The 14355-nt window shown below is 41.8% G+C and overlaps 1 protein-coding gene across 1 annotated transcript; it reads left to right on the forward strand.

Annotated features, from left to right (window-relative positions):
* Positions 1-66: 66 nt before the first annotated feature.
* LOC146682063 (uncharacterized) lies at positions 67-7305 on the forward strand. The gene is made up of 7 exons (XM_085448488.1): positions 67-179; positions 307-532; positions 897-997; positions 2936-3124; positions 3192-3266; positions 3388-3477; positions 6808-7305. The coding sequence occupies exons 2-7, from the start codon at positions 307-309 to the stop codon at positions 7042-7044; spliced, it is 918 nt and encodes a 305-aa protein (XP_085304614.1). The 5' UTR covers positions 67-179; the 3' UTR covers positions 7045-7305.
* Positions 7306-14355: the final 7050 nt, after the last annotated feature.

The following is a 14355-nucleotide window of genomic DNA, read 5'->3' on the forward strand; positions in this document are numbered from 1 at the left end:
TTTCTGTGTCTTCACTGTGTCCCACGTCTCCTTACTTTGGACTGTCTGTCCTGTCACTGAAGGTGTCTGCCCAACAAGGACGTGGTGCTGAATGCATCCAGACCCCTGCTGACTGTCTTTGCAGCTTCGGTCAAAGGTACAGTGTCCACTGTGACCCTGAGAGCAGGACACAGCCAGAGGTGAGTCAGCGGTTACAAACTAAATGCTGCTGACATGAATCAAACTGCTGGATAACCCACTGCTCATGAAAATGGCACCTTTCTGTTGCTTTTTGAGATTACTGAGAATATTTGAATTGTGACTCAGATGGCAGATCCAGGCTCTCAGCCTCCAGCTGAAACTTCCAGTCCTCCCCCAGCCAGAAGCTCTGATGCTGGGCTGAGAGACTTTGATCCTTCCCTGGATCCAGAAATCCAGGAGGGAGAAGGAGAACAGGACCTCCTTCCTGATCTGGAGAGGCCTGAGGGAAAGAAAGATGGAGCAGACAGAGCTTTGAACAAATCCAAACCTCCTGAGCTTCACCTCCACAAAGGTGCAGACACTGATGCACAGATTCACATGTGACACCTGCAGCGTCCAGCTTGTGCCGCTGACATTATCTCCACTCTGATACAAGCCTCATTCACTCGCTCACACACGTTCATACAATCACCTTTTCCTCACAGTCACACACATGAATGTAATGAGGGGAACTCGGGGTTCACTGTCATTCCTCAGGATCCTTTGATATGCAGACTGGAGGCTCTGTGGATGAAACACCGACTGTCTGAAGCACTCTGAAGTGTTCATGATGGACTTCATCCTGATTAACACTACAATACTTGTTAGAGGCCTTTTATATGTAATAATATTCTTTTCCATTAAAGCTCTGAACATTCTCACTCTTTCTTGACCAGGTGTGACAGGTGAAGGACACCGGCGAATAGGAGGACAGAAGCTGAGAGCCATTAGTCACATGACTTCAGCTGCTGCTGCCTCACCAACCACTGGCCCCTCGGTGAGTCTAGAGTTACAGCAGTGACCACAGGAAGTGCACACGTGTGATCTAAAGCTACATGTGGGCCTGTGACCATCAGTCTTCTCACTGTGGTAGACGGGTTTGTGAGTCCCTGTGATGCTGGGAGTGTCCAGGACAGTCGCTCCTGATCGGGTCTCTCATGGAAAGCTGGTCCCAGGAATTCCTGGAAAATTCCTCCACAAAAGAGAACTGGGAACATAAGTGCAGAGTGACAGAGGTGCTCAGCAACCCTGCTGTTATATGGGAATAGAACCAGAATAGTCGGCAACCACTTGAGTTAAGTTAGCCAAAGAGATGCGACTCAGACTGACTTCATCATGTTGGCAACGTGTCTGCATTGATAAACTCCAGTTATTGACAAATCAGAGAATAATTCCAGTCATTCAGAGACAGATTGGGATTGTTTGGAGGATGTAATCGTTTCCCTTCAGGGAGCGTGTTGGACGCTCAGTGTCCGGGTGATTAGCTGATGCAACTACTTAGAATCAGTTTGTGAATATGAAGAAAATCAGTGCAGTCACTGGACAAACTCTGATTCTTCCTAGTTTCACTCTTGTTTCAGTCCAGTGTGACTGAGGTGGTAAAAAATTATCTGACTTTTAGCCACACAGCTGTCTGCTAGAGAAAAAGCCTTTGTGCACAACTTTCTTAAAGGCAAACGGCACCATGTTCACTGCAGCTGCAGCAAACGCAGCAAAGAGTGAAAGTTGGACTGAGAATGTTGTGACTGTTTCATGAGAAAGAGCAGGAAAACAAGCATCACACACCCAGACACAGTGCTGGGATTAGAATTAGACTTTAGAGCCAAATGTAGGACAAAAGCTTTAATATGAAAGAGGAAAACCCAACAACAGCCAGAGCATGAAGCTCAAATCTATACCAATCACCAAGAAAGCTGACAGGCCTGTGACACGTCAGAGATGCCGTTCAAATCATAAAGAAGTTGGTTTATTGACAAAATGTAAAAAACCAAAAGAATCAAGTCAACCTTCAGTTTCGAGCGAGTAGACCAATCAGGCACAGCAGCAGCTCTAGAATAAGCAACAATTTGATGTATTACAAACAACCTTTCATATACACACATACATATGGCTCATATGCTGTTTAAAAAGGGCTCAAAGACCCAACAGATTACACAAAGTACAAAAACACTTTCATTCAGACAACAGTCAGCTGTGCACGAGACAGAGAGCCGACTACAGTTAGTAACATGGACTCACTTTGTTTCAGACACGACACAAAGTAACACAAAGCCACAAAGAGCAGAAACATCAAAAAGGAGGCAGAGCAGCAGCAACTCTCCATGAGCTGTGAGGCTAACAGCCACCCACACTTCCTGTGATGCATAATGAAAACAACATTAACCTGAAGGATGATAACAACAGAAAGAAGTCTAAGCTAACGTTACACAGCGCTCACACAGCGCTGACTGTACAGGCCTCACACAGCTACGACCTGCATCCACAACACCTGATTCTACTGAACACAAACAAGTTAATGATATATGAGCAATCCAGGGAAGGCTTCCAGGAAGGTGAGGATCCAAAGACAGCTCTACAACAGCATCAGTCAGCAACAATGTTACTAATCACTGACTCTTTCATCCTTTTATACTCAATCAAAAAGTGCTGTGTTCACATTTGTTTCTGCTGAAATCCAGAGACTGAAAATGCGTCTTTTTAAAGTTTGAATAAACTGACTGAACTTCTCACGAGTCCAACCGTGAGGAACACTTCCCCCCATGACACATCACAGGACAACGTCTCAGTGGAGGGGGGACAGTAGCTCAGTTTAGGCAGTCACACTCAGAATCGATGCCTCCAGTCAGGGTCAAACGTGGTCCTCAGAAACCTGCAGATGTTTGGGCCAAGCTCTCACTGGTCTCTGCGTCTGTAGACTGAGCTGATGTTTCTCCAGGTGTCTGGTAAAAGGACGATGCTGCTGTCCAATGAGGCGAGGAGAGAAGTAGCCAAACAGGCGAGAGCCGTGAAGGAGGAACGGCGGGCAGCTCTGGATGCCCGACATAAATACCTGATGAGCAGGCTGGCCGACGCCGGCAGCCTGGAGGAGGCGGCGGTGGAAGACGCCATCGTCTCTGATGACAGAGTAAGTTCAGAGACGTGATCCTTCCTCAGAGTTGAACCTTTGAGTCATTAATGTCTGATTCTTCCAGTTCAGTCTGATCCATGAATTCTTTGCTGCAAACGGATCCAAGAAGCTGATTTTCTTCTATCAGGATGTCAAACAGGTAACTTTGATCACATTTCAATGACTGACACATGAAGGTCTAACCGCTCTTCATAATCTGCTGTCCTGTTTGTTGCACCGTACTTTGTATTCATATCTTTTAATATCTGCCTTTCTCCCAGAGTCTGTCCTCCCGTCAGTCTTCCTTTGTGGACGCATCAAACTCAGCTGTGGCTCAGAGGAAACTCTTCCTCACTACGGGGAACTCTGAGGTTGGCTTCAGCTTTTTATGTTTAGTTCATGTGAGAATCACAGAAAAATGCTGATATGAGTGGAAGCTTCTGCTGGGAAATTGGCAAAGAGCAGATTATTGAACAGCGAGGCAGACAGTTCATTTCAGTGATGCCAGTTTATTAGAAACGAGGACTGTGGGGCTGCTGGAAGTCAGGACGGCCGTTCTCTGGATAAACCTGACAGCTGAGGTGGAGAGCAGGATTTATCCACAGACGGCTTCTTCCAAGCAAATGTCCTGAACACACCTGAGCTGAGGGTTACACAGTGTGTCCTGTGTGATCTCTGCTTTATGGTGGTTGAATCTCACAAATGTGACCATCAGACCTGACGACTTATTTGTGATGTTTTAATTAAAAATATCCTGGGTGAGGTGTTTGGGGCCTGTCCCATGAGGAGGAGTCTCCAGGGCAGACCCAGGACACACTAGAGAGGTTATATCTCTCAGCAGGCCTGGGAATGCCTCAGTATTGTCCTGGATATGATGGAGGAAGTGGTTGTTTAGGGAGGTCTGGGATTCTCTGCTTAGACTGCTGCACCTGTGACCCGGGACCAGATAAACAGGAAATGGATGTTTGAAATTCAAAGAAATCCTCTTTTAATAATGAGGAAAAAAGACAGCAGGAGATCCATCGCAACTAACAAAACACTTCAAACACATCAATGCATCAACTTTAATCAACTTCATTTGGTTCAAATGAAGGAATCTAACAAAGCACTCACTAAAATGAAACACCAGTTAGTTTCCCGAGCTCAACAGGTCGAACACCTGAGTTTGGTTTGCGGTGCAGTTTTTATTTCTTCTAGATAACTTGGGTTATTTGCACAGGAAGGTTTTTTAAATGTATTTCTTAAGTACGATCTTATATGGGGGTTGATTTTATAGCATAACAGAATAATGTAATAACTCTAATAGAGTATAAAACATTTGCAGAATGAAGTACAAGGTGAAGAAAAGTCAGAACGTCCCTATTTGAAAATCCAGTCTCAGAAGGTCAGAGATGGACAAATTCAGCTACAGAAACATGTGGCCATTTTTTTAAAGCCATAGAGCATATTACAGACGACACAAAGAGCAAACACTGTAAACTTCTAACCACAGACCTCACACAGCTCACACACGTCAGAGTGAAGCTGTCATTTCCTGAAGCTTCCACACAAGAGAACTGGCAACAAGGTGGAGTCCTCATGGATCACTAGCAGAGAAATGTGGGTGGGTGCCAGACCACATGGACTCGACTCACTTTATTTCATACAAAGGAGCAGACTAATGCTGTCATCCTTAAAGACTAACTAGAAACAAGCAGTGCGCTCGCATCGACTCGACTTGTTTTGCAAGTTTGAAGTGAGATGGTACTTTGGAGTCAGCCTCCCGAGATGATGGCTGGTTTTTGAAAAACATCTCATATTTATACAATGAGCAGCAGACTTTCCTGACTTGCAGAGGTCAACGTCCTCCTCAGTCATGCGCCATGAGTGGCACAGATACTATTCATCAAATAACTAACATGGCCTTGATTGTTACTCCAGAGACTTATCTGCGATGTAGCTTTATAGCATTTTCATTAGCAATCGTATGATTTGTGTTACAATGACCTTTGTGGACGGGCCCGGACCCCCAGGCCTCGTCCGTGACGCCGACGGTGAGCGCAACGTTTTTGTTTTCTTGCGCTTAAAATAACCTGATCAGCGTTCTGTGGACGGTTTGTTTACATTTCTCACATCTGTGATTGTTCACACGGGTTGGACACGAGCAGAGAGGGCTTTCAAGATGAAAAAGCCAACGTGAAACTTTAACGGACGACAATTGCAAGTTTTTCAATCAAATCTCCGTCACACCCTTCCTTGACCTCATCACGTTATCCACCTTAGTCAAGGAACAGTGGTTCGGGAAAATATGCATTTGTTTTTTGGACCAGTTTAAAACGTATCTCAACTAGTGATGTGCGGATCAATACTGAAATATCGATTCCTCCGATACCCGTCATTGTGTCCGGCCCCTTGGCGTGCACACTCACAACAATGGCTGAGCGTAAACAGAGTCATGTGCAGACGTATTTTACCTCCACGAACAGCTGAGACGTGGTTTGCCATACATGTGGCAAGAATGTGAGGTGTTGTGGTAACACCGCTGACCTGGTCAAACACCTCAGAGCGAATCATATCACAGAATATGACGAGCGTATGTTGAGGCGAACTGAAGAGGAGGAGAGGGAGAGGTGCTGCCAGGGCGAGACAGACGTCTCTCACGGAGTCCTTTAATGCTGCAGGCAGGCAACAAATAGCCACAACTTCAGGTTTTTCATTTCTATATGATAATTCTGCATCATTAAGTGATAAGAACAAGTAATCTGATGTCCTGTGATCATTACGACGCTATAATTTGAGATAAAATAAAAGAGAGTAAAAAAATAAGTTTTTGTACAGAGTATCGTATCAGATCAGTATCGTCGATACCACCCTGAATTTTACTTGGTATCGGATCGGAAAGGAAATCAGTGGAAATCAAATCCTGCTTCTACAGGTGTCCAGTTCATTCACTCTGACCCCTCCAGATAAGCGTTGCCAGTTCTCACTGTGCTGTAGATCACATTTTCTTGTGTTTGGGGTTATAACGGTTACTTTTGAGGTCTGTGTTATAAAGCAAGTTAATCCTGAATTTAACTGGAGAAGACAAATTCCCACTGCGTGGTGTAGTGCACAGCCAGGCATTCTTTACATTAGTTCGTTTGACAAAACCAAAAAGCCGAAAGTATTTACTTGGAGTTTGGTTTGATGAAATAAGTGCCAGAATCAGTGAATACAAATGATTCCAATGACATGAAAACTGGTGGAAGGACAAATCCCTCAAGAAAAGCACGACTAGCACATTAAGTGTTTTTGTAATCATCATCATCTCTAACACCATGCGCACAACAGTGATTTTGTTACAGAACACTAAGATAGTAAAATCTGGGAAATGATGATATTTCTTTCCAAAACTTCCTGTCTGGAAGACATTAAAGCTGCTGTGCCACCTGCAGCTTCTTTCAATCTATGTTATGTGAATATATCTTTTTTTTTTGGGGTTTGAACATCCATTCAAACTCACTCTCTGCCTAGCAAGTGTCATTCCCTCATTTCCTTGGGGTCCAGCTTCACATACGTGGCACTGAGCCTTTTCCTTTGTCACCTCTTTCTGCTACATGCCTAGCCTCCCAGTTTCTTGGTCTATTTTCTTCATTTCACTAACTACACTTCTTTTTCTTTGTAAATCTCTTCCTTCAAATACTTTCAAAATCACTTTTCTTTTTTCCCTTTCTTCTGTGCAGAGAAGACGTCAAACCCCTTCTTGGCAGTTTATCTCAATAAAGCTGTACTATCCCAGCCATCTGGTAAGTCTTCCCTACTACCCAGAGCCTGTTTATACTCCTGCATGTCTCTGCCTTCACTCACTTCCTCTTCTTGATGTCCAAACTCATCCTTCAAACTACCATTTGATGCTGCATAGCTGCATTCTCCCTGACACCTCCTTGTCTCCTGTCTTTTTGATTTCACCTTCTGCATAATATTTAGTTGCCCTGTGTGCAGCTTCCTCCACTTTCATATATTTCTACAAGTTCCTCCCTGTTCTTGAAGTATGTGTGCACCACGGCCATTTCCACTTGGAAAATCTGCCCCACATCTGTCTTTCTAGATTTCTCTCCTAAACACCACACCTACCCAACACCTCATAACCTCTGTTCCCTTCACCTAAATGTCCATTGAAGTCTGTGTCAATCACCACTGTAGTATGTGGTCTCTTGCACACAAAATGTGTCTACCCTCCACCTCCATAATATGAGTCTGCCAGCCCTCCCATTGCCAGTCAGAGTCCATAACAAGTCAAAAACATAAACAGCTCGAACGTATTATTTATTTAAAAGAGAGAGAGAGAGAGAGAGAGAGAGGGAGAGAGAGAGAGAGCTCAGTTGTCCTTGCTCTAGCATCAAGAGTCAGTGACTGGCTGTTCACTGCAGGCTCAGCAGTCCAATGGCCGATCAGCAACAAAACAAATAAAAAAATAAGACACGTTCTTGATTATGACAACAAACCACATCCAAAAAAATATGACAGCAACACTTTAAGTTTTGTGTGCATTCATCATGTGCAACTCTGCAGAAAGTCTCATGTCAAGGATGTGTGGACAGGGGGGCTATTAAAAAGTTCCAGTATACAGAATAGAAAACCATCAAATGAATGAAATAAAATCTGTTGTCACAGTGGTTTTTGAAGGAACAATTACTTCACAGATGGACAGCCTCATTATATTTGAGTTAAATCTGATGATACACACTTCACGTCACCCTAGTTACATGTTTTTATTTGCCATGTGTATGTTATCCAAGGGAGGAAGAAAATGAAAAAGAAAACTTTTGATGTGTCCAGACATTTCTTCACATCAGCTGCCAGCAACCAGTTTCAGCATGTACAACTGTTGCAGTAAGTGTGCTCATGCAGACCAACTATGCTGGTCCACTGTTCTTAATGGTGCTGCATGTTGAGAAAGAAGTGAAACAAATGTTTTGTTTAACAAGTCCACTAGTGTTAGAATAACTTGGCATTTCCAATCTGTTTCTGCTGTAGTTCAATGAAAGGTTTCAGTTACTTAAGTTTGAGAAAAAACCAAAAAACCAAATTGCGTTTACAATTGTAGTTTCATCTTGTTATAAGATATTTGAAATAAAAACAAACAAAAAACATGAACAAACAAACCACAAACAAACAAACCACAAACAAACAAACCACAAACAAACAAACCACAAACAAACAAACCACAAACAAACAAACCACTACATTTTCAGAAATATTTCTGCAGTCTGATTTACAAGTATAAACTTTCTGACCAAAACGCCACAATTTCATCCCTCAAACAAGTTGTCAACTGTGTCAACGACCAATGAGGACATCACTGCTACACTTGATGATACTCACACCTTGAAAAAGTGCAAAGGTTTCCCAACAGGACTTCGACGGTTGGTCTTCTTGATCAAGCTATAATCTGTTCTCATCAAAACCACCATAAAACCAGTTTGACAGGATGATGCTGATAAATCCCTCTAGACCTTTTTGTGACAGTATTAAAAGCTTGCTGGAAATTCTCTGTACTCATATTTGTGCTCAGTATCTGTAGGAGCCATTTTTGTGTGGGTACCTCATGTATGCCACTAGGGGTCACCTTTTGTGTTACATATGGTGTGTCTATTTAAGGTAGATAGGTCATTAGCAGCAGGTGTGTTGTTGTTGGGAAGGAGCAAACAGATTGTGACCGCTGCGCTGTTATGTTAAATTGTGTAAGAATAAAGAATCTAAAGGACAAGATAAGTATGGTTTCAGTTATTGAACTAAGTTTAATACGTTTATTCATACCAGTGACATTGCATTAACCTGCCAACAAACAGCTCAGTGGCTTTAAATGTCGGCTTAGCCTCGACAGCATCTATAACACCATTAAAATGCAGTAATGGCCACACAAAAAATAAAACGTGACCATATTCAGTTTAAGCCATTTTATGTGGTTTAGTTTATACACTTGAATCACAGTAGATGATAGCTTTCTGTTTTTAAATGTCTGCATTTATTGCAAACACTATAGTTACTGTTCTGCCTTTTATAAGGTAAACTGGATATTATGGTTGCAAACGGCCCTAGAGCTCCCTCTAGTGGCTGCTTTGTAATATGGGTTTGACTACTTTGGGAAAGGAACAATGAGAAGGTGAAAAAATCAAAGATGGCGGAAAGTTATCGTTCTAAGCTGATATGGACCTTAAAATGTTGTTGCCTTGGACAAGATATGTCTGTAAGTATGAGTGACGATAAAATAATTATTATCTTTTGTTTTGTGTAAAAATGGTACGATAATTTGTACATTTGAAAGTTTTATCTTGTTATCAAATCACTTTGATTGTCACATCACATGTGCAGGTACACTGGTACAGTACATGTGAGTGAAATTCTTGTTTGCGAGCTTCACAAGCAACAGAGGTGTGCAAAAATACAATAACGTAAAACAAGCAAAATATAAGAACGGCTAAATCTGAGACTAATAAATATATGTACAATATATAATAGTACATGCATTACTGGATGTGTATACTAAATATGTTTTTCTACGCGCGCGTGTGTGTGTGTACATATTTTACAAATTAAATAGAGTAAACAATAAAATAAAATATACAGAGGTTGGTAGTTGGACATGTGCAAAACAAGTGGCATTTATATACAGTGTGGAGTGCATAATGTTGAAGTTCCAGTAGTGAAGCTGAGGTGTCTATGACGTGTTCAGCAGTCTGATGGCCTGGTGGAAAAAGCTCTCTCAGTCTGCTGGTACGGGACCGGATGCTGCAGAACCTCCTTCCTGTTGGAAGTAGTCTGAACAGTTGATGGCTGGGGGGACTGGAGTCCTTGATGGTCCTCCCCGCTTTCCTCAGGCAGCGCTTCCTGTAGATGTCTTGGAGGGAGGGAAGCTCACCTCCAATTATCCGTTCAGAACACCGCACTACTTGCTGGAGAGCTTTGCAGTTGTAAGCGGTGCTGTTGCCGTACCAGGTGGTGATGCATCCAGTGAGGATGCTCTCAATGGCACAGTGATAGAAGGTCCTGAGGATGCGGGGGCTCATGCCAAATCTTTTCAGTCTCCTGAGAAAGAAGAGGCGCTGCTGCGCCTTCTTCACTGTTTTGTTTGTGTGTCCTGACCACGTAAGATCCTCAGCCAGATGTACCCCAAGGAAGCGGAAGCTGCTCACTCTCCACAGCAGCGCCGTTGATGGTGATGGGGGTGTGTACTTCTCTGCACCTCCGGAAGTCCACTATCAACTCCTTTGTCTTTGCGATGTTGAGGGTGAGATGGTTGTCTTGACACCAGTGGGTCAGGGCGCTGACCACCTCCCTGTAAGCCGTCTCATCACTGTTGGTGATAAGACCCACCACTGTAGTGTCGTCCGCAAACTTCACAATGATGTTGGAGCTGTTAGTGGCTGTGCAGTCATAGGTGTAGAGTGAGTACAGGAGAGGGCTCAGTACACACCCCTGTGGAGCACCAGTGTTCAGTGTGATGGGGGATGAGGTGATGCTGCCCAGTCTGACTACTTGGCGTCTATCAGACAGGAAGTTAAGGATCCAGTTGCAGAGGGAGCTGCTCAGTCCTAGATCCTGCAGTTTCCTGTCCAGCTTCGAGGGAACGATGGTATTGAATACTGAGCTGTAATCTACTGTTAGCTTGCAGTAAGAGTGTAACAAGCTAGTTTACAATGTTAGTTAGCTAATACAGTATTTTGTACTTTCAGTTTTATGATGGTCAAAGAGAAGGCAATGGTCAGAGGCCATTCTTCAATAAATCAGCGCAGAAAGGAAAATAAGTCTGGTTATTGGAGCATCGTTATCTCGCTGTCTAGCTGGTGAAACTAAGGAACTCAGGGCGAGGACAGCAAAGTTACCAAAGGGGAAAAACTATCAAATTAAACCTGCATCATCTCAAAAATCACAAGTTTCTCTAAAATGTGTTTATTCTAGGGCTGCAGTTATTCATCATTTTAGTCATCAATCATTTTATTGATTGTTCGAAAATTGAATTGGATTCGAAATAGTTTTCTTATTAATGAGCAATAATTATTATTATTCAAAAGAGAAAACACACGGGTCTTTTGGTTACCATTTTAGAAATTGCCATCCTTTAATGATTCATCTGTTAAAAAAAATATTTTGACACTGCTTTTATCTAAAAAATATTTTGAGATGCTGAAATGCTGAAATAATAATAATAAAAAAACAGACACTGATGTCAACATAAAGGTAAACACGCAATTTAGTTTCTTTAGTTTCTGGTTCTCTCCTGTATGGACTAGAGAACGCACGATACCACTTTTTTGTGTCCAGTATCGATATGAATCCGATACAGCGTATTTTTATAATCAATAAAACAGTTTTTTTAATATCTTTCTTTATTTTGTATAAGTTCATACTCAAGTTTTAAAAAATAAAACATTAAAGTTATTTAGTTATACCTGTATGCAAAAAACACACTGCACCCAAAATATTTCATAGTTCAGCAACACTGATCAATCTAATAAACTTAAACCTGCACCATCCTCCCTATTCTGGTATTTTAAAGAGTACTTAGCAGAAATATTAAACAACCTAACTAATAGGGTTGCAAACTCCCAGCAAAAAAAAAACTAAAGGGAACCATCGCCCACCCTCTGCCTCGTGATGCTTAATCCACATAATCGACTTTAATTTAATGCATGTATTTAAAAAAAATGCACAGAAATCAATTATTTTTCAACAACAATTAAATAGATTCAACATCTTTCTTCAACAGAACTGCAGACTGCACAGATGGTATCTTCCCAAAGGAAAAAGTACTATAACTTACCAGGGTATATATTAGACTTAATAGTTACTATATACAATATTAGATTTCTATACATTTTACGTTAGATAAAAACTTTGGTTGTAAGATTCAGATAATTATTTATTAAAAGCGAGACATTTTAAACGAGAATAAGAAAGAAAAGTATTTCTTTGTGCCCCCCTTTTCCCTGTTAATGCCCCAGCTGGCCCCCTGGCAAAACCGTGCTAGACCCGCCCCTGCACAGTTACCAGCTGTCAGCTACTTATAGCATTAGGCATTAAAGTAATATTAAATAAATTCTAACAACAGCTTATCAAGCTTAAACGTGCTGCTGTGGTTTATCTGCTGGTTTCCTCTTTCTGGCGCAAAGTGGGAAACAAACAAGAGAGACGGAACTTGCGATCAGCTGATCATTGATCAGTTTCATGATTGAAGTAGCAGCAGGAGAGGGAGGGGGAGAGGAGGCGCGGCAGTCGCTCCATATATCGGTTGTTAAGCTTAACGTGGGAATGCGTTACAAACATTGAGAGAGAAACTTACAAACTTGCTTTACTTCTCTAGGACAGCTTTCACTGAGAAGAAATGCTGATTTGGAAACATGTAGCGAGGCGCTAAATGCTCCACCAGACAACCGAGAGGTCTCTTGTTGTCACATGCAAGAAAGCATGCTCTGAAGAATATCCAGGTAGATAACTGTGGCGATATGTTGGTTATATTACTTTAAAGTGCAACTGGCTAATTCTTATTTTAGCCAACTCGAAAAGTAAAAATGATGCAACGACCTTGAAATAACACATTTATCTCACTGAAACATGTCATTTAAATAAAAACATTTACTGAAATTAAAATAAATATACTGAATATAATATGGCTCAGATTTAATGGAATATAATTATCCTTTTGTGTTGCTGTTGTTAGATTATAATATTATTTTATGCCATGTTATACCCCTAATTAAAGATTGTGAATTATTATGTAGTTTTAGTTTGCATTATTCTCCTGAATTAGAAGAAGCTGATAACTATTGCATTAGTTAAACTGATTTGCATTACATTAAACTGCTGACTTGTTGTGAATGAATGATATTGTTTTATGATGCATTATACTGCTGAGTTATAAGAAATCTAATTTGTCTGAGTAGAAGAGAACAGAGTGTGCTGGAGTTTTCTGCCCCATCTCAGCAGGAGCAGATAAACAGGGAGCCAAGGTCGTAGCTTAGGCGCTGTGTGAGAGAAAGCATGTGAATGTTTAGGCTTTGTATGATAAGGTGGAGGCACCAGAGGCTATAAAAGTTTGAGCAATGCTCCACCATTTTGAGATTTTGAGGCTGTCTGCATCAGTGTCCATCTCCCACGCGTGTGATCATTAAAATCATCGTTTGACTCAACCCGGCCGGACCAGTGTTGTTATTGTGGTTTTTCTCTTGTTTCCATCCCCAATATTTTGAACCTTAACAGCTTGGGGGCTCGTCCTGTGGTATTGGGGTGGAATTTAAAAGTTTGGACGGTCCGAGGTTGTCGAACGGACAGGCACGAGCCAGTGGTCTGATGTGAGTGGACAAAAGCCGGCTTATCTAAAGGTAAGGCACTACCTGTTGAATTATTTCCAAAGTGTGCCAAATTGGATATGACTAAATTAAAGTCTACTCACTGAAATTACTGGTAGAGTGTCTGTTTTGATTTTGATGAGAATCACCGTGTGTTATGCAGTTAAAGTTGCTTAAGAATGTTTAATGAAGTTGAAGAAATATGAAACTGTTCTGGAGGTAACAGATATAATGTTGGGTTTGAGTCCCTGGATATTGAGCTAAAGGCTCAGGTAGTTTGGTAGGGAAATTAGGACAGAAACTGTTCTGGAGGAAACAGAGACTGGTTAATAGTTTTACAAATTAGGTCAGAAACTGTTCTGGAGGTAACAGATACTGTTTAATTGGTCGTAAAAAAGTTATCTTTCTTCGGTGAGACCCGTTATGGTAAAATTTCTCAAAATCGGTTAGGTGAAAATTGTTATAGGACGGCACTGGAAGATGCTAAGAAGCACATAGCCCGGGGGTTACGCCCCCTCCTGGTCGTGGACGCGCGGCTTTGACCTGTCGTCGAACAGGGTTAGTTCAGTTTGGCTTATCTGTGGGGTACAGGGCATCCTGAAATAAGCTAGGAGTTACCGAGTCTCCTCATCGTTTAAAACGGTGTCATGTGCTTGTTTGGACAAAGTTAAATTGAGTTAGGGATTTTAGAAATCAGGCCATAGGCTGTTCTGGAGGAAACAGATACTGGTTAATTGATTACAAAAAGTTGTCTTTCTTCGGTTAGACCCCTTATGGTAAATTTGTCGAAATTGTTTAGGTTCTTTAGAAATCAGGCCATAGGCTGTTCTGGAGGAAACAGATACTGGTTAATTGATTACAAAAAAGTGAAGCTTTCTTCGGTTGGACCCGTTAACTTAAATTTGTCGAAATTGTTAGGCGCTGAATCTGTCAGGCCTGTCA

The sequence above is a fragment of the Copadichromis virginalis genome, linkage group LG23 (genome assembly GCF_057382275.1).
Source record: "Copadichromis virginalis isolate Kocher_CV1m ecotype Utaka linkage group LG23, C_Virginalis_male_GT1.1, whole genome shotgun sequence".
NCBI classification, from domain to species: Eukaryota; Metazoa; Chordata; class Actinopteri; order Cichliformes; family Cichlidae; genus Copadichromis; species Copadichromis virginalis.